At 37.9% G+C, this 25,976-nt stretch overlaps 1 protein-coding gene across 12 annotated transcripts in view; it reads right to left on the reverse strand.

The window, feature by feature from the left end:
• Positions 1-19,107, reverse strand: part of TMEM144 (transmembrane protein 144) — a 63,682-nt gene extending 44,575 nt beyond the window's left edge. For 3 of the 12 annotated variants that reach the window (XR_006216711.1, XR_006216712.1, XM_015538430.2), the window contains exons 1-3: positions 18,985-19,107; positions 4,004-4,175; positions 1,510-1,632 (exon numbers count right to left, since the gene is read on the reverse strand). Coding sequence is in view for 10 of the 12 variants with exons in the window: in XM_015538430.2 (XP_015393916.2) it covers positions 1,510-1,632; positions 4,004-4,112 (232 nt within the window). In the remaining 2 variants the exon portion in view is untranslated. Of the gene's footprint in view, positions 1-1,509; positions 1,633-2,497; positions 2,729-4,003; positions 4,176-7,549; positions 7,684-8,368; positions 8,520-18,818 lie in introns of those variants that run through there. The other 9 variants (XM_042983699.1, XM_042983695.1, XM_042983698.1 and 6 more) reach the window with 9 other exon arrangements.
• Between the last annotated feature and the right edge of the window lie 6,869 nt (positions 19,108-25,976).

Genomic DNA, 25,976 nt, shown 5'->3' on the forward strand with positions numbered 1-25,976 from the left:
ATGCATAATTGTTTTTTTTGTTTTTTTGTTTTTTTGTTTTTTGTGTTTTTTTTTTTACAATTCTTAACCTTTCAGCAGTCTGGCTTCAGTCCTGCAATCGCCTTTTAAAAGGTTTCCTCTCGTAGCTTCCAAGATGCCTTCATTTCCTGATTCCCTCCTCTCTCTCTTTAGCTCTTTCACTGTTTGCTCTCTCTCGGCATATTTTCTGGATTTAGATGCCCCTTAAGTATTTTCCCCTGAACACACTCTTCTTCTTGCTATATTCTTCTTTGGGTACTTGACCTAATTTCAGGATTTCAGCTGTCAGTTAGAGACACATAGTCCCAGTGGTATTGTTCTAGCCTGGACTTTCTCCAGAGTTTTAGTGCTATGCTCCCACCACTATGAGAGGCCTCCAACCAGAAGTCCTCCACTGTGGGAATGTCAGGAACGTCAGACTCAAAAGGTCCTAAGCTGAACTGTCCTTTTTCTTTTTGGACACATACCTCTCTGTATTTTCAGCACTCATGTCAATGGTACCACCACCCTCCTCATCACCTATAATAAAATCCCTACATCATCACTCGTTGCTCCCTTTCCTCAACTCCCCATATCCATTCAGTTACTATGACCTATTTCATCCACATCTGCAACATTTCTCAAATTATAGTCCTTTCCACTGAATCCCAAAGGAAACTGCTGGGTGATTATAAATACTATAGTTGTGATAAAGATCTGGAGGATAGATGGATGCTTTCTCTCTTGCCCTTTCCCTATTAAACATAATAAACATGATCATGTGAATGGAAATTTAAAAGTGAACTCTTTTGTCCTCCAACTCATGAACTTCACTAAATCATTAATTCTGCAGAGACTCAAAATAAGTGGGTACCCAATACATTGTTAACATTTTAGAATTTATTTGCTTTTAAGCAAATTAACCCCTGAAGAGCCTTGATACTTTGAATTCGTTTTGCCAGATGGAATAGAAATCTCCTGGGATGTATTTATATTAATGGAAGAAAACCATCCTGACTGTCCAAGCAAAGGTACACATTCTTATATAGTTTCAGGAATTGATAAAGCAACAGAAGGAATATTTTTGCTTTTATTTTTTTGCCAGTACTTTTGAAATGATAATGTGTGCCTGTTTGCCTACATTTAAGGACAAATCTTAAAAATATATATTAGTAGAGGCTACTATTAAAAAAATATTTTCTGATAAACATAGAGAAAAAAAGGCTGGAGCACTTAAACTAATATATGAGTTATGCTTGAATAGATAGGGAACAACTGAAATATGTTTGCTATAATTGTCTACCAAGAACTAAGAAAGAAATCACTAAGAGGAAAAAAGAAATGCACCCAAAATATTTATGCAGCATCTGAATGAAAGAAACAAAATTAATTTCTAGTATCTATGACTAAGGATTGTTCAGAATTGCTGTTGATGCTATTTTCTTTTAGTATGAATCAGAGTCATTTTGATCGGTATTAAATGATTAAAGAATAAATTATATCATACATTACCTGTTGCCCAAATGCAGCCCCCAACCATTGCAAAAGGCCAAAATTTAGGGCAATGTAGTATCAGATTGACCGCCAGGGCAATCATCCATATGGCAGCACAAAGTACCCACTGGAGAAACATTCCTGGAAATAAGAGAAATTGGTTTCTGTTGTTCAAACTGATTCGAATAAATTTAATGGTTGGAAATATCAAAGAGATATTATTATAGGAATAGTTGCAACTTATCGAATGCCTGTACATGGGTACTTTGCACATTGAACTTTTACAACTGCTAAGCATCATAATTAACCCTAGTTTGAAGATGGAGAAGATGAATGTGAGATGAAGCAACTTGGCTAAACAGCTAATGGTTTGTAGACCTTGAACTTAAACCTAGGCTGTTGACTCCGAAGCTTACCAAATACAGTGCATTCCTGCCTAAGATTCTTTTGTTTGTTTGTTTGTTTGATCTGTTAGATACATCAAGAATTTTCTACCAAAGAGTATTGGCAAGACCAAGTCTATGTACGTTTATTCAGATGCTGCACTTATTGCCACCTCTCACCAAAACACAGCATTAAGAATTACAGAATAGCATAACAGTAATTTAAACCTTCAGGGATCATTTGTGCCACCCTTGGGATAAAAATAAAGCCATGTATGGCCACACATAGACCTCCTACAGTTAGCGTTGAATGCCTGTGATAAGCCAGACATTACAAACCTGAGAATGAGCGTTCTGGGTCAGGGAATTCTCTTTCTGGGCTCTGGGTTGCCATTTGCTGCCAGTTATCTGAAGATGACATGGAGATATGAGGCATATCTCTACCTGATGCCTCTGTACCATCAAGCGTTTAGGGATTAAAAGGTTAAAGAAAAAGTCTACACTGGAAGAAAGACTAGGGCAGTTATAACTCAGTGTAGCTCCTCTGACTCTAACTGGGGAAGATTTTTGCCTATTTCCATTCAATTTCATGTTGGGGGAAAGAAAAAAAAATGGCTGTTAACCTCTAAGACAAAAACGGAAGATCGCAGAGATGAGAGGGAACTTCATTTGACAAGTTCTTCATTTCACAAATGAGAAATTGAGAACAAAAGAACTGATGAGACTTGCCCAGGATCACACAGTTGTTGAGAGACACCTAAAAGCCAGTTCCTCTACCCCTTCAAATATATTTTGTTCTTCTTTTAGTAGTTTCCATTTCCATCCTAACTCCAAAGAAAAAGAGAAGAAAGGCTCTGGAAGAAAAAAGATTTGTAATTCTATTGTTTAATTAAGTAACAAGGTCTAAGGAACTGAGGGGATAACACAACTGCTTCCCACCAGGCGTTCAGTGTAACATCTCCAGTTCTTTCTCCTGGCTACAATACGGGGCATCTGGCAAATATGGGGCGTCTGGGTGGCTCTGTCAGTTAAGCCACCTACTTTGGCTCAGGTCATGACCTCATGGTTCGGTTGGTAGGTTTGAGCCCCACGGAGGGCTCTGTGCTGACAGCTTGGAGCCTAGAGCCTGCTTCGGATTCTGTCTCCCTCTCGCTCTCTGCCCCTCCCCCACTTGTGCTCTCTCATTCTCAAAAATAAGTAACCAAATATTAAACAAATAATAAAGGCAAGTAGATTTTTAAAAAAGGAAAAAAAAACCCTCTTGCTTCTCCTTCCCTGAAGTTCACATTACTGTCAAGTCAACTGTAGTGTGCCATGTCTAGAAACACTGAACTATGCAAGGTCATATAATAAACACTACAGAGTTTTTATGGGGAAAAGGGTACAAAACTCAAAAGTTTCATCAACACATATGAAAAGCAAAGACAAGAACCTAATAAAAATGGTAGTACAGTTTTACACTGGCTAAGTGGTGAAGAAATTCACAAGTATTACAATAAACGTGGCACTTTAACTTGAAAAAGACTTGAGGTTTGCTTATAGAAGTGGGCATTGCAAGTGTGGCAGCTTGTGAGCTTTTGTGAAGTTGGTGGATGGGGGGGTCCTAACACCAGACGTGAATGGGTGTAGTGCCGATGGAGCTGAGAGATGTTGAGGGGTGCGTGGGCAAGTGCGTCTTGCGCCTTACCGTGCATCTTTATTCCTCTGGGTGCAGTTTTCTGTGTTCACCTAGTGTTGTAGCAGAGTCGAAATCATACCTAAGCACAAAATTCATTTCGTGCTCAAACTGTTCTCTATCATACGAAGCTTGTTTGAAATTCGTGTTTTCGAAACAAGTGTATGTTAGTAGCACTAACTTCCTTTTTTTGTAAACATAAGAGATACGGCTAAAAAGCCTTCCTGATGGTCTCTCTCCTAGCTTTACCGTGACACACAATCTTAAGATTATCCTATACTGACTAAATCTCAGATCAACTGGCATGAGCATTATCAAATGATGTATCTTAAGCTCTATTCATTTGGCACCAGGTACAAGAAAATTGGTAGCCATCATTAAAACAAAAGACTGAAAAAGGGAACTTCACGTTTGAAAAGAATATAAAGTTAGCGTATTAAGGAAAAATAATTACCATCACCAGTATCATATTTTTTAAGTGGTACAAAGTTTGAGCCAAACAAAAGGACAGCCACAGAAGAGGAGATGAAACCAGTGGTTAAGTCTGTTCCATTATTGCTCATGGTTTCAGTACTACCCAAGAGTGAGCCGGTTCACTTTAGACTTGATGCACTTTTCAAGAGCTTCTGAAATAAAATAAAAATAAGACAACTAAGAAGTTGTGAATCTGTGAGCAAATTGTGACTTATATGTGATATTTATTGAGCTTTTCCAAAGCATGCTAAGATTCCTTCCTCCAAATAAAAAGTTAGGACGTTATGAAATTATGTATTCTGTTTATACTCCATGTTCATTCATCTGTTGTTTTGTTTATTTTACCAACAGATACTTTTTGATCACTAATCTACAATAAAAAAAAAAACTTTAGGGGTGCCTGAGCGGCTCTCAGTAGGTTAAGCGTCTGAATCCTGATTTCAGATCAGTCATGATCTCACGGTTGCGAGATCGAGCCCTAAGTCAGCCTCTGAGATGGGCATGGAGCCTGCTTAAGATTCTCTCTCTCTCCCTCTGCCCCTTCCCTGTTCACGTTCTCTCTCTCTCTTTCTCTCAAAAACAAAACCCAGGGGCGCCTGGGTGCCTCAGCTGGTTGAGCCGCCGACTTCGGCTCAGGTCATGATTTCGCGGTCCGCGAATTCGAGCCCCGCGTCGGGCTCTGTGCTAATAGCTCAGAGCCTGGAGCCTGTTTCCGATTCTGTGTCTCCCTCTCTCTGACCCTCCCCCGTTCATGCTCTGTCTCTCTCTCTGTCTCAAAAATAAATAAACGTTAAAAAGAAAATAAAAAAAAAAAAACCCCAAAAGAAAAACTTTGTTTTCAGAGCTCGAAAACCTTATTTCTTCCAAAATCTGGAGACTACTCTTATTATATTATAAAAAAATTTCTCTTGTGTAGGCTGACTAGTAAAATGAAAAGATTTGTGGGCCAGGGCTCAGTTTACTTCAGTTAGTTGTGTGACAATCAAATGAAAGAGCACATGTGAAGACTTTCAGAACTCTCAGTGCCTCAAAAGCAAATCGGAGCCTGAGGACACATTTAGGTTCTATTGCTGCTACACACTCAGGATCACCTAGAGGCAAAGACACTTATCAGTAGTGCCCTCATTGTCTGTATTTGTTTAAGCGATTCATGAAACTTTGTATCTTTCTGACTTAAAAAAAAATGAACAGATAGAAGAATCCTTGAAAGATCTCTTCAAGAATTTCTTAAGTCTCTTCAAGATTTCCATCCTTGAAGAATCCCTTCAGGAATCTCCTACAGTATAAGATCAACAGTGGTATGATGCAAAATAGCTTCACCTGGTCAGCAGAACTATGTGAGACAGCTATTCGGCTACCTGTGAAAACTGGTGGCCACTAGCCACATATAGATAGCTAAATTTTCATTAAAAGGAAGCATAGAACATTCAGTTCCTTAGCCAAGCTAACTAAATATCAAGTGCTTGATAGCCACAGATAGCCAGTAGTTACCATTCTGGGCAAGGCAGATTATAGAACATTTCCACCATTGCAGAAAGTTCTATTGGACTGCACTGCTAAGCTTATTAAAAAGTTCTGGTTCCCTTGGGGCGCCTGGGTGGCTCAGTCGGTTAAGCGTCTGACTTCGGCTCAGGTCATGATCTCATGGTCTGTGAGTTCGAGCCCCGCGTCGGGCTCTGGGCTGATGGCTCAGAGCCTGGAGCCTGCTTCCGATTCTGTGTCTCCCTCTCTCTCTGCCCCTCCCCCGTTCATGCTCTGTCTCTCTCTGTCTCAAAAATAAATAAACGTTAAAAAAAAAAAAAAAGTTCTGGTTCCCTATGATGAAAAGGACCAAAGCCACAAATACCCAAGAATCAGATATTTTTCATAACATTTGGAAAAGGCTATTGAACGTAATTCACCCTTTTAGTTGTCGAGGTTATGTGAGAAAAAAATAACACAAAAAAGTCATTTTATCACAGGAGGTAATCAGTCTTTCCACAATACCATTTTGAAATCACATTTTGCACCTTGACGTTTTGGTTCACCTCACCTCTTTAAGCCCTTTGGAATAGAATTTAAGATAATCCAGCCTTTCTTTTCCTCCAAACTTAATGCTGTGATGACTTCTTGTGGATATGTATGGAATAAAGTATATCTGAAATCGACCTTCCTTGATATTTTATTTTATAGTGATAATATTTACTTTAAAGGTGTTTCATTTTTCCATCTATTGTTCCTTATGTGTTCTTGCAGAGAATATTAAAAAAAAAAACCTACCAACAATATATATATATTCTTTGGCATCGTTACGGATAATTTCACTGAAAACAGGGATAGCTTCAAAACTGCTCAATGAATCTTAGCAAGAAAAACATCTATTTGAAATTGTATGTGCTTTCTTAAAACAAACCCAAACAAATGCTGGTAAGACAATCTCTCCCATGGGGATGTAGTTGAGGAAGAGATGTTGAGACATACAGAAACACGGACATAGTAACACTACTTCAATAAAAATAATAGTCTTACTGTGAAGCGCAAAGAAAGTTTTGGGCCTGCAATGGCTTACACGGGCTATTGTTCAAGAGTCAAGCAGGTGGATTGCTGCTAAGATGTCAGCACAGTAATAGGTCAGAGGAACAGGATATCAGGGGGCTGAGGAGACACATGGTTTGGTGTTATCTAAGAAATTAGTTTTTTTCCCCCCATTTAAATTGAAACAAAAACAAAACAAAACCTTTACAAGCACACTGATAAGAAAATGCCTAACTTTCAAAAGTGGAAAATTATTTCAGTGAAAAGATGCCTTTATGAAAGCCTATAGACAGCCCTAAACCTCTTAGGTTTCACTCCAGTTGAAATAATTTGAGGAGCTAATCAGAGTGCATGAACTGCATTTTGAGTGCTGAACGAACATTATCAATGTTAATTTACTTAAAGTTATTACCTGCTGATAAATGAAATTTATTGCATACAGCTCTGTCTGGTATGTTTCAGAAAGCAAGTGATCTAATTTCAAAGAGGATTGGCAATATGCACTATCTTTATCTAAATCAATGAAATTTATGTGAAAAGGTAAAGCCACATCACGTTTAGCACATTATTCCCAATTCTTTTTAATGCGGACATGTTGAGTTAACAAGTCTCAAACCACTTTTAAACAAAAGTAGTTTTTAAATGTTTATTTTTCAGGTGTCCTCTGATATTTTATTAAACTACATTCATTCATTTGTATTTTTAGTACCTTTGTTTCATTTATTAGTGAATACTTTTTTTCTGTTCATTTTGCTTGTCAATTTAAACTTCTATTGTTAGTATTTGGCACGTTCTGATCAATAATTCTTCAACCAAGAGTTCAGTTTTAGTTTCATGTTAATTTCCTCAACTCCCCTGGCAAGCTCTGCCGGCATCGTGGCTAACATTCGCAGCGCCGGAAAGGACATATTCAGAGATCTGATCTTTTCTTTTGAATCATCAGCGCATTCTGAAAAACCACGAGACACTCCACTGCAAAGCTTCTGGGTTTCCTTTGATTGCGTGTACTCACTGCGCTCAGGGCTGGCGCTGAAACTCCCTCCAGCACAGCCCCCGCTGAAGCCTCCACCGCGCGGCTGCGCCCGCCTGCTCTCTCTGCTGCCAGCGCGGCCAGCCTTTACTTCCTGCTGGGACAGTTACCTGTGGCTGGGCGGGAGAAGGGAGGGTTCTAGCACCTATGACTCAGAAGTCTGTTGCCTCGGCTCGACCTGACTGCCCGGCCAGCCACTACTTCCTGTGGGGACAATTACAGACAGACCGACGAGTGGAGGAGGAAGCGCTCTAATAAAAGAGACCCGGAGGCAGCCGAGGGCAGCAGGTTAGGAAACACCTTCCTCCAGCACCGGAGTGCAAGGTCTTGTGACTCACGTGGCTGCGAGAAGGCGTCCTCAGACCATCTGTCAATCAACCAGCAAACTAGAAAGACTTTTGTGTATTTTAGGAGGTGATTGCTCAGGGAGCTCTTTGTGTGTCACCCTTTAAATGTCACGGGGCTTGGTAGTATCTTGTACTGTTCATGGATGAAACAAAAGGCCAAGGAATTTCACACAATCGTAAAAGGCTATGTGAAAACTGAATTTGCTTTCACTATCAAGAAATTCATCTCAACCACTAAGGTCACTAACATCTCGTGACATCACAAGATATCACTTGTAATCAGTATAATCAGTAATCCTTTGTAAATGCACCTAGACCATTTATCTGTATATTTCTCTAATAGGTACTGAGTACCTTGTGAGAATGTATGTTCTGTATCTCTTAAACTTGATTGTGTGTTACAATCACTGAGGGGGTTTTCTGTTTTATTTAGTTTTTAAAATACTAATAATACCTGGACCCCATGGCCGACCAGCTGAAATAGAATCTCTGGGGATGTGGATTGAGGATCATTTTCTCCTCCAGGTGATCCTGTTGTGAAGCCAGCCTCGAGAATCATATTCTAGATCAATAGTTGTCAAATTTTTATTGCTGGTAACAATTACCTGGAGAATGAGTTAAAATACAGATTCCTGACATCTCGATTTAGATTTTGAGAAAGACTTCTCTAGTCCTCCACCATCTGATATGTAGCCATTAATTGCATGTGGCTATTCTAACTTAAATTAAAAATTCAGTAGTTCACTTGGACACTTCTTAAGTGTTCGGTAGCCACAGGTGCAGATTATAGAACATTTCTATCATTGCAGAAAGTTCTGTCGGACAGCACTGTTCTAGACTCAAGAGCCCTGGGAGTGCAGCAGTGGCCTAGGGAGACTCTTTCCTTCATGTAGATTCCAGAATAGCAAGTGACACAGATATGAACAAATAAGTTCAGAAAAGGGAAAGGGGAAGTGCTGGGTTCTGTCCCAGTCGAAGAGATCAAGGAAGTCCTCTCTGAGGAAGTGACATTTAACTGAGACAATTCAGTGGTTGGTAATGATTGCAGAGTTACAAGTGGGAGAAAGCATAAGGCCTGCCCAAGGAGGCCTTATCCTGGAAGGAAATTCTGCTTTAACATTATTCACTTTTATAAGTGATAGTGTAAGAAGCACATGGGAAGGAAAAGCATCATGTCACTGAAAGAATTAAGAAAGCTAAGGCTTCTTACCTAAGGGAAAGGATTAATTTAGCGGTTCAGAAAATTTTTGAGGAAATGAGTTCCCCTTTCCTCACAAACGCTCTCCCCCACAAAATATAGGGCCGAAAGCCAACCTAGAATTGTTTCACTTCATGATTGCAAGAGACCTCAATGATCATGTGCTTTATCCTTGTTTCGGATTTGCATTGAGAAACTGAGACTCACATTGTTGTGAATTCCCTAAAATCTTTTTAAAAATTTTTTTCATTGTTTATTATTTTTGAGAGAGACAGAGAGCAAGCAGGGACGGGGCAGAGAGAGAGAGAGAGACAGAATCAGAAGCAGGCTCCAGGCTCTGAGCTCTCAGGACAGAGCCTGATGCGGGGCTTGAACTCACAGACCCCGAGATCATGACCTGAGCTGTAGTCAGCTGCCCAACCAACTGAGCCACCCAGGCACCCCCGAATTCCCTAAAATCTTAAAGTGAGTTGGGGGCTGAGTCAGGCCTGAGGACATTTGTTAGAGGATGTTCCCAGGGCCAATGCTTTTCACAACATGCCACAGATCCAACCCAAACATGGATGATCCTCTAAACTCAAATTTTCCTTTGAGGTTGTTTCCTATGCACTAATGTCTAAACATAAAGGTCTGTGTTGAGGAGCACTAGGAAGTTCAGGTTAGCTTCATCTACTAGCCATTTACCTCTGGAAAAGTCACTTACTCTCTCTAAACCTGTTTCTTTTTATATATTATTACTGACACAACGAGATCTGTGTACCTCATCCTTTTATGTGGTCAAAGATAAAATGCATAAAAAATACTATTAGGACTTCTGGTTTCTGCCATGGCATTTAAAGATCTTGGGCGTTATCACTTCTGTCATCAGGACAAGAAGAAGGCTAAGCACACTGAAAATCAAGAACTCTTCTTAGATCTACCAGATCATTGAGATCACAAGGTAAATCACCTCCCTGAAAAAACGGTAGAGGTAGGTGAATGCAGAGAATTGCACCTTATGAGCCACTAGAGCCAGTAATGGGTAAGGGCTCTTCAACAGGAGTGGTGAGGACCCAGGGTCAGGGGAGCACGCACACTGTAATGAGTTTACCTTCAGGAGTCCTGCCAGGTTCTCTCCATGAGGATCAGAGAAAAATTCCCTCTTGATTCTGGCAAGGGATCAAGAAGGCAAGGGCGTTATGAAACACGCCCAGAGCCTTCTGCTCTCTGAAATAAAAACTAGCCTTCTAGGTAAGCTTCTTTGTCAGAACTTTACCTGGCTTGGAAGAAGAGCAATTGGGTGATTTAAGCCCTTTTTAGTCTTCCTGTGTCTCATTGGGGGAGAAAGAAAAAAGGGTCCAGGGATTCCGGCTCACTAAAATTAAGCAGTACATAAGATTAGAGTGCTTCCACTCCCCAATATCTTATCACCATGTTAAAATTGTTCCGGTTCAGTAACAGTGGATTACAAGTGAGAGAGCTGGAAGACACAGACACTGTTTAAGAAGGAGTTTCTGGGGCGCCTGGGTGGCTCGGTTAAGCATTGGACTTCTGCTCAGGTCATGATCTCGTGGTTCCTGAGTTCGAGCCCTGCGTTGGGCTCTGCACTGACAGCTCAGAGCCTGGAGCCTGCTTTGGATTCTGTGTCTCCCTCTCTTTCTGCCCCTCCCCCACTCACACTCTGTCTGTCTCTCTCTCTCTTAAAAATAATAAACATTAAAAAAAAAGAAAAAAAAAACGGGAGTTTCTAAGAAAACACGAAGGCAAAAGAAGAGACAGAGGAAGGACATTAGGGGAAATTGAAACCCGTGACAACTACAGCTGTAGCAAATATTAAACACAGCCTAACACCTGGTTATGTAAAAAGAAAACCTCACACTAAAGGCTTGTTTACAACAGTGTCTATTATTTGATACATCATATCTAGCTTATAAAAAATTGCAAGAAACAGTAAAAGGCAAGAAAAAAACACAGACTAAAGAGATAAATCAAACCTGAGAACGAGACTCAGATATGGTAGACATTTTGGAATTTTCAGACTTCAGATTTAAAATACCTATTATTGTATACCAAGAGCTCTACTGGAAAAAGTTAACATACAAGAAAAGATGTGTAATATGAGAGATGAAAACTTTACGAATCAAAAGAAAATGCTAGAAAACAGACACACTGCAACTGAACCAAAGAATGCTTTTTTACAGCTGAGAACGTCAGTGAGCTTAAAGATATATCAGCAGAAAGTTTGTAAACTTAAATGTAAAGAGAACATAGCATTAAAATAAAACACAACAGAATATCCAAAAACTACGGGAAAATTACAAAAATGTGTCAAATATGGGTAATGAGAGTACCCATAGTAAAAAGAGAAAGGAACAGAAGTATTTGAAGTAATATTGGCTGAGAATTTTCCAAAATTAATGATATATGATACCAAGTCACAGATCCAAGAAACTCAAACACCAACTAGGATAAAAGCAGAAAATATCTGCATGTAGGCATGTCACATTCAAATTGCAAAAAAGAAAAAAAAAAAAATCAGGCAAAGAAAAAAGAGAAGGAAAAGAATATAGTTCAGAAACTTGGATTCAGATAAAGAAAGGAAGGACATTAGGAAAGAAATTAAGACAAAATAAGACCTTTTATTTTTCATTCTTAATTGATCTAATAGATAACTACAAAACAATAAGAGCAACAGTGTATTAGGTGGTTACAGATTATGGTTATAGCTTATATGGTCATATAGATTATAGCACAAGTGAAACGAATGACAGCGATTTCAGAAGTGACAGGAGGGAAGAATTAGGAATAGTCTATCTCATAAAGTACTTACACTATCTGTGAAGAGGTAAGGTGTTATTTGAAAGTGAATTTAGATAGGTAGTAAATGTATACTGCAAGATCTAAGGCAATTCCTAAAAAACTTGTAAAAAGAAGTATAGTTGATATGCCAAGAGAGAAGAAAAAGTGGAATCATATAAAATGCTTAAATGAAACCAGAGAAAGTAGAAAAAAAAGGGGGGAGGGGGAGAAGACAAAGGAAACAAAGAACAGGTCAACAAATAGAAAATAGTGTAGGGTAGGTATTATTCCACCTTAAATGTGAATAGTCTGAATACAACAATTAAAAGATAGAGCAAATAAAAACAGAACCCAACTACATGATGTTTACCGGAAACCCATTTTAATTATAAAGACACAGATTATATGGGGTGGAGAAAGCTATACCATGCTAACACTAATCAAAATGAAGCTGGAATAGGTATTTTAATTTCAGATAAAGAAGACTTCAGAACAAGGACATTATCAGGGACAAAAAGAGGCATGACATAATGATAAAGGGGTTAACTCTCCAGGAAGACATGACATTCTTATGTGTGCACATCACAGCAGAGTATTAGAATATATGAGGCAAAAACAGTTAAAATTGCAAGAAGAAACTGACACAAATTCACTGCTCTAGTTGGAGTCTTCAACACCCCTCCATAGTAATTGACAGACCAAGCAGGCAAAAAAAAAAAAAAAAAAAAAAAAATCAGTAAAGATATAGTTGAACTGAATAGCAGTATCATCTTCTGTATCTAATTGACAGTTATATAATATTTCATCCAACCACAATAGACTACACATTCTCCTGAAGCTCACATAGAGCACGGACTAAGAGAGACTACATGACTACATTCTGGACTATTTAATATATCTTAACGAATTTAAAAGAATAAATATCACAGAAAGTATGCTCTCAGACCACACTGAAGTTATACTAGGAATAAATAATGGAAAGAGAGCTGGAAAATCCCAAAATATTGGAATATAAAAACCACATATAAGTAAGTCATGAATCAAAGAAGAGCTCTCAAAATAAAATATACTTCAAACTAAATGAAAGTGAAAATATTATGTATGAAATGTATGACATGCAGTGAAATCAGTGCTTAGAGGGATAGAATTCATATATTAAAGAAGAAAGCTTTGAAATTAATAATCTAAGTGTATACAGTAGGAAACCAGAAACAGAAAAACAAATCCAAAGTAAGGAAAAGAAAAAAAAAAAAGGCTAGAGTATAAATCAATAAAATTGAAAAACAGAAATCAATAAAGAGAATCTATGAGACAAAAAGCTGGTTATGTGAAAAGAGAAATAAAATTAAGAAATCTCTAGCCAGGCTAATTAAAAAAAAGGAAAAAGAAGACACAAATAACTATTAATAGAAATGAAAAAGATGCCATCACTACTGATATTCTGGATGCTAAAAGATAAGGAATATTAAGAACAACTTTATACCCACATATTTGATAACCTAGATGAAACAGACCAATTGCTTGAAAGACACGATCTGCCAAAACTCACTCAAAGAGAAATAGATAATCTGAATAAGCCTGTATCTATTAAAGAAATTGTATCAATAATTAGTAGCTTTATAAACAGAAAGCATCAGTCCTAGAAAAGTGCACCAGTGAATCAAACATTTAAAGAAGAACTTATACCAATTATCTACAATGTCTTCCAGAAAACAGCAACAGAAACACCTCCTAACTTATTCTGAGACCATCATTATCTTAATACTAAAACCAGATAAGGAAGTTACAAGAAAAGAAAATAACCGACCAATATCTCTCATGAACATGGATGCAAAAATCTTCAACAAAATATTAGCAAATATAAGCCAACAACGTATAAAAAAGTATTGTATGCCATGATCAAATGGGATTTATCCCAGCTATGTAAAACTGATTGAACAATCAAAAATCAGTTTCTGTAATTTATCATATCAATAGCTTAACAAGAAAAGTCACATGATCCTATCAATAGGTACAGCAAAAACATTTGACAAAATCTAATACCCATTCATAATAAAAAAATACTCAGCAAACTAGGAATAGAGAGGGAACTTCCTCAACTTGATAAAGAATATCTACAAGAAAACTACAGCAAACATATTTAATGGCAAGAAACTAGAACTTTCCCACTAAAGTCAGGAGCAAGAGACGGGTGACCCTTCTCACCACTGCTTTTTAACATTATACTGAAAGTCCTAACTAATATAATAAGACAAGAAAAAGAGATAAAAGGCAACAGATTGGGAAGGAGAAATAAAACTGTCTTTGTTCAGAAATGATATGTTTGTACATATAGAAAATTCCTAACAATCGCCAAAAAGAACTGAAACGAATAAGCAATTATAGAAATGATGCATGATACAAGATTAATATAGAAAAGTCAATTGTTTTCCTGTATAGCAACAATGAACAATAAAATTTATAATTTAAAACAATTCCATTTACATTAGCATTCACCAAAATAATTTGGTATAAATCTAACAAAATATGTACAAGATCTATATGGGGAAAACTACAAAATTCTGGTGAATGAAATCACAGAAAGTCTAAATAAATGGAGAGATATCATTTTCACGAATAGAAGACTTAGTAATGTTAAGATGTCACTTCTTCCCAAGTTGGGCTTGATTCAATGCAATCCCAATCAAAATCCTAGCAAGTTATTTTGTGAATGTTGACAGACTGATTCTAAAGTTTATATGGAAAGTCAAAACACCCAGACTCACCAACACAATACTGAAGAAGAACCAAGTTGGAGAAATGACACTACCCAACTTCAAGGCTTATTATCCAGTACTGCAATGAAGACCATGTGGTATTGGTGAAAAAATAGACACATAGATCAGTGGAATAGAAGAGATAGCCCAGAAACAGATTCAAACATATATAATCATCTGTTCTTTGGCAAAGAAGCAAAGGCAACTCAGTGGAGAAAGTATCGGTTTTTCAACAAATGGTGCTGAAAGAATTGGACATCCATGTGCAAAACAATGCTAGAGGCAGACCTTACACTTCTCACAACCGAATATGTACCATACACCGAAATGTAAAGCACAAAACTTAAAATCTTGGAGAAGATGACATAGTACAAAATCTAGGTGAACTCTGGTTTGGTGATGAGCTTTCATAAACAACCCTAAAAGCACAATCAGTGAAATACACAATTGATGAATTGGACTTATTAAAATGGAAAAAAAATGTATGCTCTCCAAGACAGTATTAAAAAATGAAAAGACAACCCTCATACAGGAGAACATACTTGCAAAACACATATCTGATAATAACTTCTATCTAAAAATATTTAAAACTCTTAAAAGTCAACAACGAAGCTGAAAAGTGGACTAACGGTCTGAACAGATCTCACGAAAGAAGATATAAAAATGGCAAATAATCGTACGAAAAGATGCTCAAAGTAATATATCATTAGTCAATTGAAAATTGAAACCGCAATTGCGAATTAAATTGCAGTTTGAAACCATGTACATCTACTAAAATAGCTAAAATCCAAAAATCTGACAATATAAACAGACAGTAAGGCTGTGGAGCAATCAGAACCCTCATTCTTTGTTGGTTAGAAATGGAAATGGTATATAGTTCCTTTCGAAGACAGTTTAGCAGTTTCTTATAAAACTAAACATAGCCTTACCATATTATCTAGCTATCATGCTTCTAGGTATTTATCCAAATGAATTAAAACTTAGGTCTACACAAATGTTTATGGCAGCTTTATTCATAATTGCTGAACACTAGAAGTGCCCACGATGTCTCTTAATAGGTGAATGGATAGACAGACCATAGTACATCGTACAGTGGAATATTATTTAGAAATAAAGAGAAATGAACTATTAAATTACAAAAAGACATGGATGAATTTTAAATGTGTACTGCTAAGTGAAAAAAGCTAATGGGAAAAAGCTGCATACTGTATGATTCCAACTCCATGACATTCTGGGAAAAGCAAGACCAGGGAGATAGTAAAAAGGCCTGTGTTTTAGAGTTCAAGGAGAGGAGGGGATGGATGAATATGTGAAGCACAGGGATTGTAAGGACAACAAAACTATTCTTTATGACACTCTCGTGGTGGGTATATGACATTCGACATTTGTCAGAATCCACAGAACTATGCAACCTAAAGAGTAAACCCTAATATAAGCTCTGGGCTTTAGTTCATAGTAATGTATCAATATTGGCTCATCAATTGTAATGAGGCAACGCATCATTAATATGCAAAGATGCACACTAATGAACCCGTTCATAATAGGGGAAATGTGAGAGGGGAGAGATGGGCCGTATTTGGATACTCTGTCCTATCTGCTCATTTTTTCTGTAATCTGAAACTGTTCCAAAAAATAAAATCTACAAAAATATTATTATTTTGAGTTTGTGATTATTTTATAGCAGCCACACTCTTTTCCTCAGTCAGGTGAAGCATACCAACTACATTAAATTTAAAAGACAGTGATATATATGTGTATACACACACACGTGCGCGCTATTTATCTTTTACAACCATTCACTAAATATGAGAAATACTTCTAAAGTGAGACTTCTGTCAAGTACTATTTTATTCTTCCCTAAAGAATCAAAACCACTGTTTCCCGTGTGTAATCTCAGAACTCACGTTTATCATTTTACGACCCTTTGGGGTATGTATGGATGTAAGAGCTTTAAAAAATCTGTTATTTTCTCTGCTTCCCCTAGTTGCTAAGTGATCCTAGAGGCTCCTATAAGGTACATTTTGAGGATCTCTATAATGAGAAATTACAAATGGTGTGAAGGCAGAAAAAAACCTGCTGATTCATCAGATAATGTAATAATGTACTTTAAAAATATTTTTAATGTTTATTTATTTTTGAGAGAGAGAGAGACAGAGAGTGAGCAGGGGAGGGGCAGAGAGAGAGGGAGACACAGAATCCAAAGCAGGCTCCAGGCTCTGAGCTGTCAGCACGGAGCCTGACGTGGGACTTGAAACCATGATCTGCAAGGTGGTGACCCGAGCTGAAGTCGGATGCTTAACTGAGTCACCCAGGCGCCCCTGTAATCATATGCTTTAGTGTTTAAAAGAGCTCTTCCTGGTTCTTTGGAAAAGATGGAATCAATTTAACACGAATAATTTTCAAGAAGAGTTTTACTACAGAATGAAACAAAAGTTTCTAAGAATAATTTGAAATTATTAGGTAATATTAGGTAAAATACACTATGGTACTGAGTGTTGTTGACTTATACTGAGATAGATATTCCTATCTTGATCCAGAGCATATTTTTCATGTTAAATATTTTATAATAAAGTTTATCGTGTTGAATAATAAAACTATTACCTTATGTTGACTTTTTAGAAAGGTTCACAAAAATTAAAGCTTTGTTCCTTAAAAAGTTCACAATTCTGTAAGTATGCTAAACCAGTGATAGTTTTAATCTCCTGAGTTTAAGAAAACACAAACACTATTTGCTTGTTTGTTTTTTATTTATATTAATTTTATAATGTCTTTAAAGCAGTGTCGAATGAGAACATAAAATGAAATAGTTAAGAATAAAGGATAAAAAACAGGGAACTTGTGGCTTGCCTGGGTGGGTCAGTGGGTTAAGCCTCTGACTCTTGGTTTTGGCTCAGGTCATGGTCTTATGGTTGGGTTCATGGGATCCAGCCCCCATCAGGCTCAGTGCTGACAGTGCAAAGCCTGCTCGGGATCCTCTCTCTCCTTCTCTCTCTGCCTCTCCTCCACTTGTATGTGTGCACTCTCTCTCTCTCTCTCAAAACAAATAAATAAACTTGAAAAAAAGAACAGGGAACTTAGGAAAAAATCAAGATAAAACAAAATAAAAGGTACAGATCTTAAGGACTCATATAACTACTATAATTTAATTTCAATTTTGGTCTGAGTTTCACAAAGAAAAAGGCAAACAATTGGTTAGGATAGTTTGCCATTTAACTGCTATTTTTGAATTTTTTTTTTAACGTTTATTTATTTTTGAGACAGAGAGAGACAGAGCATGAACGGGGGAGGGTCAGAGAGAGAGAGGGAGACACAGAATCCGAAACAGGCTCCAGGCTCTGAGCTGTCAGCACAGAGCTCGTCACGGGGCTCGAACTCATGGACCTCGAGATCACGACCTGAGCCGAAGTCCGACGCTTAACTGACTGAGCCACCCAGGCGCCCCTTAACTGCTATTTTTGTAAAACAATCATTCAGGAAAGAAAGGTACTAACAGCACATTTTAGAAGCAGCTTTATAAACTTGGAGTGGGTCACAAAAGGTCTGTGTTTGAAGCATTTTTAATGTTACTATTAATTGAATTTTCTTATATCTTTACCATTCATATGCTCATTGGATAAATCTTTATGAAGTATGTATTATAATAAATCAGGCACTGCTCTAGAGATTGGAAGTAGACAAAAATCTCTGCATCAAGTAAGCTTTCACCTTAGGAGAGCCAGATAATAAGTGATATATATAGTATATTAAATAGTAATATATGGAAGGGGAAAAAAGAAAAACAAAGGGGGAAGGAAATGCAGAATGTAGTTGGGTGTGGGTGTGCGTAGGGAAGCTGCATTTTTAGAAGGGTAGTCAGGAAAGGCCTCACTCAGAGAGAGACATTTGAGTAAAGGCATGAATGAGGTGGGGGAAGGGTGAGGGACTGGTGAGCACAGGCCCCGAGGCATATTTGAGGAATGGCAAAGAGGTCACTATGGCTGGGACTAAGGTGGAGAGAAGGGAGAGTGGTAGGAGATGATGTTAGAGAGGTAATAGTGGTGAACAGGATGGAAGTCATCGAGAGGACTGGCTTTCTTTGGGGAAAATTGGGAACCGCTGAAGTATTTTGATCACAGTGGATGTATTAGTTATCCATTGTTGCATAACAGATTATCCCAAATGTAGTAGCTTACATAACACTTATCTCTCACAGCTTCTGTGAGTCACGAATTCAGGAGTATCTTCGGGTAGACTCTCACTGAATGTCTCATAAAGTTGCTGTCAGATGTTGGATGAGGTTTCAGTCATCTGATGATGTAGTTGGGCCTAGAAGGTCTACATTCAAGTTGCTTTACTCACATGCCTGTCAAGTTGGGTCCAGCTAATGGTTGAAGACCTCAGTTCCTTTATACATGGGCTTCACCGTGGGACTGCTTGAATGTTCTCGTGACATGGTGCATTTTTCCCTAGTGTGAGAAATTAGAAAAGGTGGAAGTGTCATTGTCCTTTATGACCTAGCTTCTGAGATCACACACCATTGCTTCTGCAGTATTCTATGGGTCACGCAGTTCGTCCCTGATCCAGTGAGAGAGGAGACTACGTAAATGGCATATGGATACCAGGAGCTGAGGATCACTGGGGGCTGACTTAGATGCTGATTGCCAGGGAAAACGGGAAGAGAATTACTGAAATAATGCCCTTGCATGGGAACAAGCACATGGGATCTGGCACAGAAGCAGAGGGAATAGCCCTTGTTAGGTGCAGAGAAGTCATTGATAGGAACAGTGTATCGGTGCAATTGCAAAAGGGTGAGAAGTGGGAATTTGACCACACTCTTTTCTGGCTTTTTGTTTTTTTCTGCTTCTCAATGAGATAGAAAACAAGGTCATAGGCCAAGAATGAGGACTGGGAAGAGGTTTTTGAGGTTCATATTTCAAAGTTTTCAGTATCACTCAAGTGATACGGTGGTCATTGTCATATTACTTGTTTCATTATATTAGTAAGAAGAAAAACCCCTCTTTTTGACCATTGTTGTACTCTAAGAGGCACAGACCACATTTTAGTAAAGTGAAAGGAAACCAACTCTTTTTTTTTGTTTTTCATTTTAAAGTCTGATTTTTTCCTCTTTGGTCTCAAGACCTTTCTATGTTTATAATATGGAAACTTTTATCTATAAACATACTTTGTTTTGCAATTAGGTTATTTTCTTTACTTCTGCTTACGGAATAGGATAAAATACAGACAGATCAATGTGCTTAAAGGAGACTCTAAAATGTGGGACATGTTCTTTTCCTAGCCCAATCAGCCTGAGACCATGTGGGACAAACCTTACACTAAATAAGCCAGATGTACAGACTCATTGAGATGTGGGAGACAGCACAACAAAGGAATTGTGGGATGTTTCAGCAAAGGAAGGAAAAGAGTTAAGGATTTTACCAAAGATTGGAGTTTGGGTGCAGTGTAAATGCAACAGTGTTTTGATGGGCAGTATGTAAAGGGACCAATATCAGTTCTGGACTGTGAAATGTACCTTTTTTTTTTTCTTTTCCTTTTTAAGTAGGCTTCATGCCCAGTGAGGAGCCCAAGTTGGGGCTTGAACTCACAACCCTGAGATCAAGACCTGAGCTGAGATCAAGAGTTGGACACTTAACCAACTGAGCCATCCAGGTGCCTCTAAAGTGGACGTTTCTTGGAAAGAAAGTTAAAATAGATGTCAAGTGTTATTTGCAGAGACCTGCTATCTGAAGCTCTGCACGTGGCCTGTAAATCAAGGCTGCTTCGCTGTGTCACAGCTGAACTCTTCCAGACAAGAGTGGGATGTTTTATTACTACTGAATCATTTCAAACAAAAGTGTTTCTGATAGTCTATGATTTTAGAGAAAAAGATTTCTCAGTAAGAAATCAGTAGATGCTCCAATATTTGCGCTCTTATGACACTTTATGGTTGCAGCATATATTTGGGAGAAATGTTGTTTTCTGATAAATTTTCACTTGGCTTTATCTACAGTTCTGATTCTGGACTGATGAATGGTAGAGAAGATTTTTGCTTTGTTTTGCATTCTTCGTTGCTATTATTACAACTTCCTATAGTTTAAAATATTGGGGCCTAAGTCGCTGTCTCTTCCCGGGTAATCTTGTTCAAGACACTTGAAGAGATTGTATCTAATAAAAAAAATGTAGTGTAAGGATGTTGGGAGAAATCCTCATCAGTCTTTGTATGTAAGATTAAGCCTCGTTTATTTTTAATGACCAAATTACAATGCCTCCCACAGTATGTTGACAAGACCTCAGCATCCAAGAGTCTTGCAATTATGTCTGGCAATCTCCAAAGGGAGCCTCCCAAGTGCTCACACTCCCAGTGTGACATCTTCATATTCTTCCTTTCTTGTGTTAGCTTCCCCAGGCTAACAATCACTACCATCCAAGTCGTCTGAGAAAGACCTCCTCTTGCTGTGACTGATGAGTACGTGGCACCCTAGCCATGTTCTCATAGCTGTTGCTCACCAAGGGAGCAGAGCATTGAATGGTTCTATATGGACCTCAGGGGATGCCTCTTCTCACTATGATATCTTCTGGGTCTTAGAGCATTCTGTTCATGCTAAGTCTTTCAGGAAAGCTGCTTCTCTCTTCTGTGCCTCATCTCTTGCAAATAATCCTCAAAAACATAACAAGCAAAAAGAAAACAAAAAAACAGAGAAATAAGTCAACCAGTAATAATAATAATAATAATAATAATAATAATAATAGAAATGAAGTCCATATTCTTACAGATCTAAATCTGATCCTACCTTGCATGATGGATCAAACTACAACACTTGACTTCAGCTACAGAGTGCCACAATTTTGTCAAGAACAAAGAACTTGCCTTACATTTATATAGCTAAAGGGATCACCTGTTGATTTTCTAAAAACAAAGGAATGGTTTTTCTAGGTAATTTGAAGGCTACATCTTTAGAAGACCAAAACTTATTATAGTGCTACATTCAAAGTTTTTGCTTAATTTTACTCTTCAGAAATTTAAAATCTCTTGACTCAAATCTTAGCTAAAAGGAAATCCTTTTGCATAAATAATCTTTAACATGCCCTCCAATGAACATATATGGCCTCTCATACCTTGCTGGTTGGTCTGACCATGTGATATTTCTTTAACAGTGTTCCACAAGGTGAAAGTCAGCATAATACTTATGGTGGAATGACAAAGGAGAAAGATCATGGGGGGTGCTGATGAGCATATCATTGATGAAATCTAGCAAGAGCTCTAAGTAAGGTAGAGAACTAAGTCAGGAAAGAAAGGTGCTGATGGGGCTCTAAAAGAAAGCCTTCCGGATGGAGTATAAAAACAACACAAATAATAATTATTGAACATTTACTTTGGGCAGGCACGGCACATAAGACCCTTGTCTTCATTATCTTGTTCCAGACTTAGAACACCTTGAGGAGGCACATGCTAGTCTTATCTCCATTTTATGGATGAGGACACCCAAGTTCAAAGAGTAACTTGCTCAGAATCACTTAGCTGTAGTAAGTGACAGTGGCAGTTGTAAGCCAAAATGTCTGTGATTTCAGTACTTGGAGTTATTAGTTCTCAATATAATTTTCAAAATATCATGAGATTTGTGCCTTTTTCTGACTAAATAGACCTGAAATGCACATGCAAGTCAGTATCTGACACAGGTAAAGAACTAATACATCTATGTGTCTTGACACGCATACTCAAAAATTCTCTAAGCTTGCTTCCTTCACTGATATAATCAGCTACATCTTGACTTTTTTGGTTTCTGACTTATGAGTCCTCCTATTTTTACTATGTTACCACTATCCTTGTATTTTTCGGGTAGATGTCTCATTTTCAAGCTTATCATATTGATTTCTCCCTTTAGGATGAAAATTGGATGTAATTCAATTTCATGGACCAGAACCACTAGTAAGAGATAGCTTTACGGTTGCTAAATAATCACAAGGAAAATATTAGATATATTTGAAAAAAATTGTAAACCATTAGCTATGCATCTGATGTGCAAAGTGTATTAATGAAAATTTATAATGGATCCAGCAACCCCATTTCTGGGTATATATCCAAATTAAATTAAATCAGTATCTTAAAGAGATATGCATTCCTATGTTCACTGCAGCATAGCCAACATAGGGAAACAACAAAACAACCTAAGTGTCTGTCAACAGATGAATGGATAAAGAAATGTGATATATAATGGAATATTGTGTGTGTGTGTGTGTGTGTGTGTGTGTGTGTATATATATATATATATATATATATATATAGTGATGGAAGAGAATTCAACCGTAAAAAAAGAAGGAAATCCTGCCATTTGAGACAACATGGATAAGTCTAGAGGATGTTATGCTAAGTGAAATAAACCAGTGACAGAAAGGGAAAAAAAAACCCTGCATGATCTCACTTGTATGTGGAATCTAAAAAACTCAAACTCAGAGAAGCACAGTATAGAATGACGGTTGTCAGGGCCAGGGTGAGAGGGTGGCAAGGAAAATGGGGAAATGTTGGTCAAAGGGTACAAACTTTCAGTTATAAGATGAATAACTTCTGGAAATGTCATATATAGTTGGTGACTAGTTAAAATATTGTTTTATATATTCCAAATTTGCTGAGAGAGACCTTAAGCCTTTTCACCACACACACTCACAGAAAGGTAACTTCTTTCTGTAAGTGTGATGGATATGCTAATTAGCTTGATTGTGGTAATCATTTCACAATGTATATGTACGTCAAATCATCACATTGTACACCTTAAATACACACCATTTTTATTTGTTAATTATACTTCAATAAAACTGGAAAAACCATACTAAAAAGGACCCATGAAGGTGAAACACTTAGCACAGGCAAAAAATCCAATATGAATATAAATGTAGTTCCTTTAGTTTTATCTTTAGTAGGTTTGATTTTTCTCTCCACTGCTCATGAGAAGGAATAAAAAATTAATTAAAAGCCGAGTCCAATCTATTCATTTAAGCAGAAGCTTTATCTAATACTTGGTCCCTCTTAGCAAAATAAAAGCCACACATATAGTGCTCAGTTTATCAAATAGCCTCTCAGTTCCCCGATTTCTCTCTCTCATGGTGTCACTGGCTATAGGGGAAGGGTGTGGCTTATGGATCATCATGAACATGAAGTGTCAAGAGTCCTGAGATGTCTTATGCATCTTCTGGTTTCCAGAACCACATCCAATTTAATTTTGGTATTTTCTGCTGGCATTCATGGTCAAAGTGTAACTTTAGTTTCCAGAACTACATCCAATTTAATTTTGGTATTTTCTGCTGGCATTCATGGTCAAAGTGTAACTTTAGTTTCCAGAACTACATCCAATTTAATTTTGGTATTTTCTGCTGGCATTCATGGTCAAAGTGTAACTTTTGTCTTTTGCTTCTATCACTTAATGGAGACTGTCAGCATCATTGGTGGCAGCCACAATGCTAAATCCAACAATTATGTCTCTGTCATTATTTACGTGACCCTTCAGCAGGATCTGTCATGGTTGATTTTTCCTTTCTTTTTGCTATTTTTCATTGATATGGCTTCCAGAACACCACATTCTCTGGGTTTGTCTCCTATCTTCCAAAGGCTCCTTCATCAGTCTGCTTGGGTGGTTTCTCATTTCATCCCTGACCTCTTAATGTTGGAGGGCCCAGATTGCTCTTCTGAAATCCAGTCCCATATTTTGAATAGCTTACCTGACAACTCCACTTAAAGGCCTGAGAGAAAACTCAAACTTACCCCCACTCTGCCCTTCTTGTAATCTTCCCTTTCTTAGCCAGTGGCAACCTTATTCCAGTTGTTCAGACCAAAAATCTTGGAGTCCTGAGATTCTGCCAGTCCATGACCTTGTCTCGTGCCCAATACGAGGGAGACAGAAATTAGGATATTTTGTTCCTAAGGTCCTGCCTTTGTGATTCCCAACACTTTCTCTTCTCTTACCTCACAATGTCACTCTACTATAGCACATAACCACATGATTGTTTTGAAAACTGGAGTTTTGAGTCATCTTGGGGTAAAATTATATATAGTTTACAGTTAACATTTGCAGTTTATAGTCTGAGGTGATCTGTTTCATCAGAATCAATTATATCCATCAATTGTCCTCTGTAGACTTGACTGATAATTTTAACTGGCCGCATTTCCTTGGCTTTCTTTTGGCCCTGCATTGGGCCTCAAATTCAACAATGTCTAAAACATCATCTTTCCAGGAAGGGACACTGACAGCTATGTTTCTGCTTCTTCTAGAACTAGTACTGCAATTCTTTTCAGAATTACTCCTCTGTCTCCTCCCTGAGCTTCCTTGAGCGTTGCTATTTTCTTACGTGAGTCTGCCCCGCTGGCCTCATTTGGTTGGTTTAGGGATGTCAACCTGGCCTAAACTAAGCCAATCATAGTCTTTAAAAACCCTAGTTACAATGAACTGATCTATTATTATATGACACTAGGTGGGTCAATTAGAATCCTTTCTTAGAATTTTTGAACTTGGACGCACAGAGAGTAAAAGGCAGAGAGTAAAACTGCCATTTACTCTCTGTGCATCCAAGTTCAAAAATAGAGATAAAAAACTAGTTTAAAAATAGAGATAGAACCAAGTTCAAAAATAGGGATGGAACCTATGAAAAGTGAAACTAGGGAGCTGTTGTGGCCACATTTCCAACTCTGTAAAAGAAAGTAGTCTGTAGTGGCAGAGAATGAAACCAATATCCAGAGAGAGGCACTGATGAAAGGGGGGAGGACTAGTGATATTTCAGTCCCTGGATCTAGTTTCCCTGAGGCCCAGTTGTATCTCTGGCCTTTCGGAGGTATTAACGGAGAATAGTATACTTTGTATTACAGAGTCCCATTGCTAACTAGCTTAGGGGAGAAAAAAGGAATTTATTTTCTTATATGGTTGGGAAGGAGCTTACAGTAGCTAATATGATCAGTGAAATAACTGCATTAACCAGGCCTCTATTTATTTCTGGAACTGACACTTCAGAACTGCCAGATCTCTTTTTATCCATCTTGCATCTCTGCTTGCCTCAGCTTTTGACTTGGTCTCAGTTGAACCCCCGCAATTAGGCTTTTTCTAGGCTGCTGAGGAAGACAGTTGTAAGCTGCTCCAGTCTTTCATCTATCCTAAAGACAAAAGTTCTAGGGAGAAAATCTCTGTTAGTTTTAATGAAAAGTCTCCTGAGGTCCCCTGATTGATTGGCTTAGCTCAGGTCTTAGGACTACCTCTGAGCTAATCACTCTGGCCAAAAGCATGGGTGCTATGATTGGCCAGACCCAGTTCCTATGCTATTTCTATGTGCGTGGGTAGGTCAGACATAGCTGTAATCAAAACATAAAAGTCTTA

The sequence above is a fragment of the Panthera tigris genome, chromosome B1 (genome assembly GCF_018350195.1).
Source record: "Panthera tigris isolate Pti1 chromosome B1, P.tigris_Pti1_mat1.1, whole genome shotgun sequence".
NCBI lineage: Eukaryota > Metazoa > Chordata > Mammalia > Carnivora > Felidae > Panthera > Panthera tigris.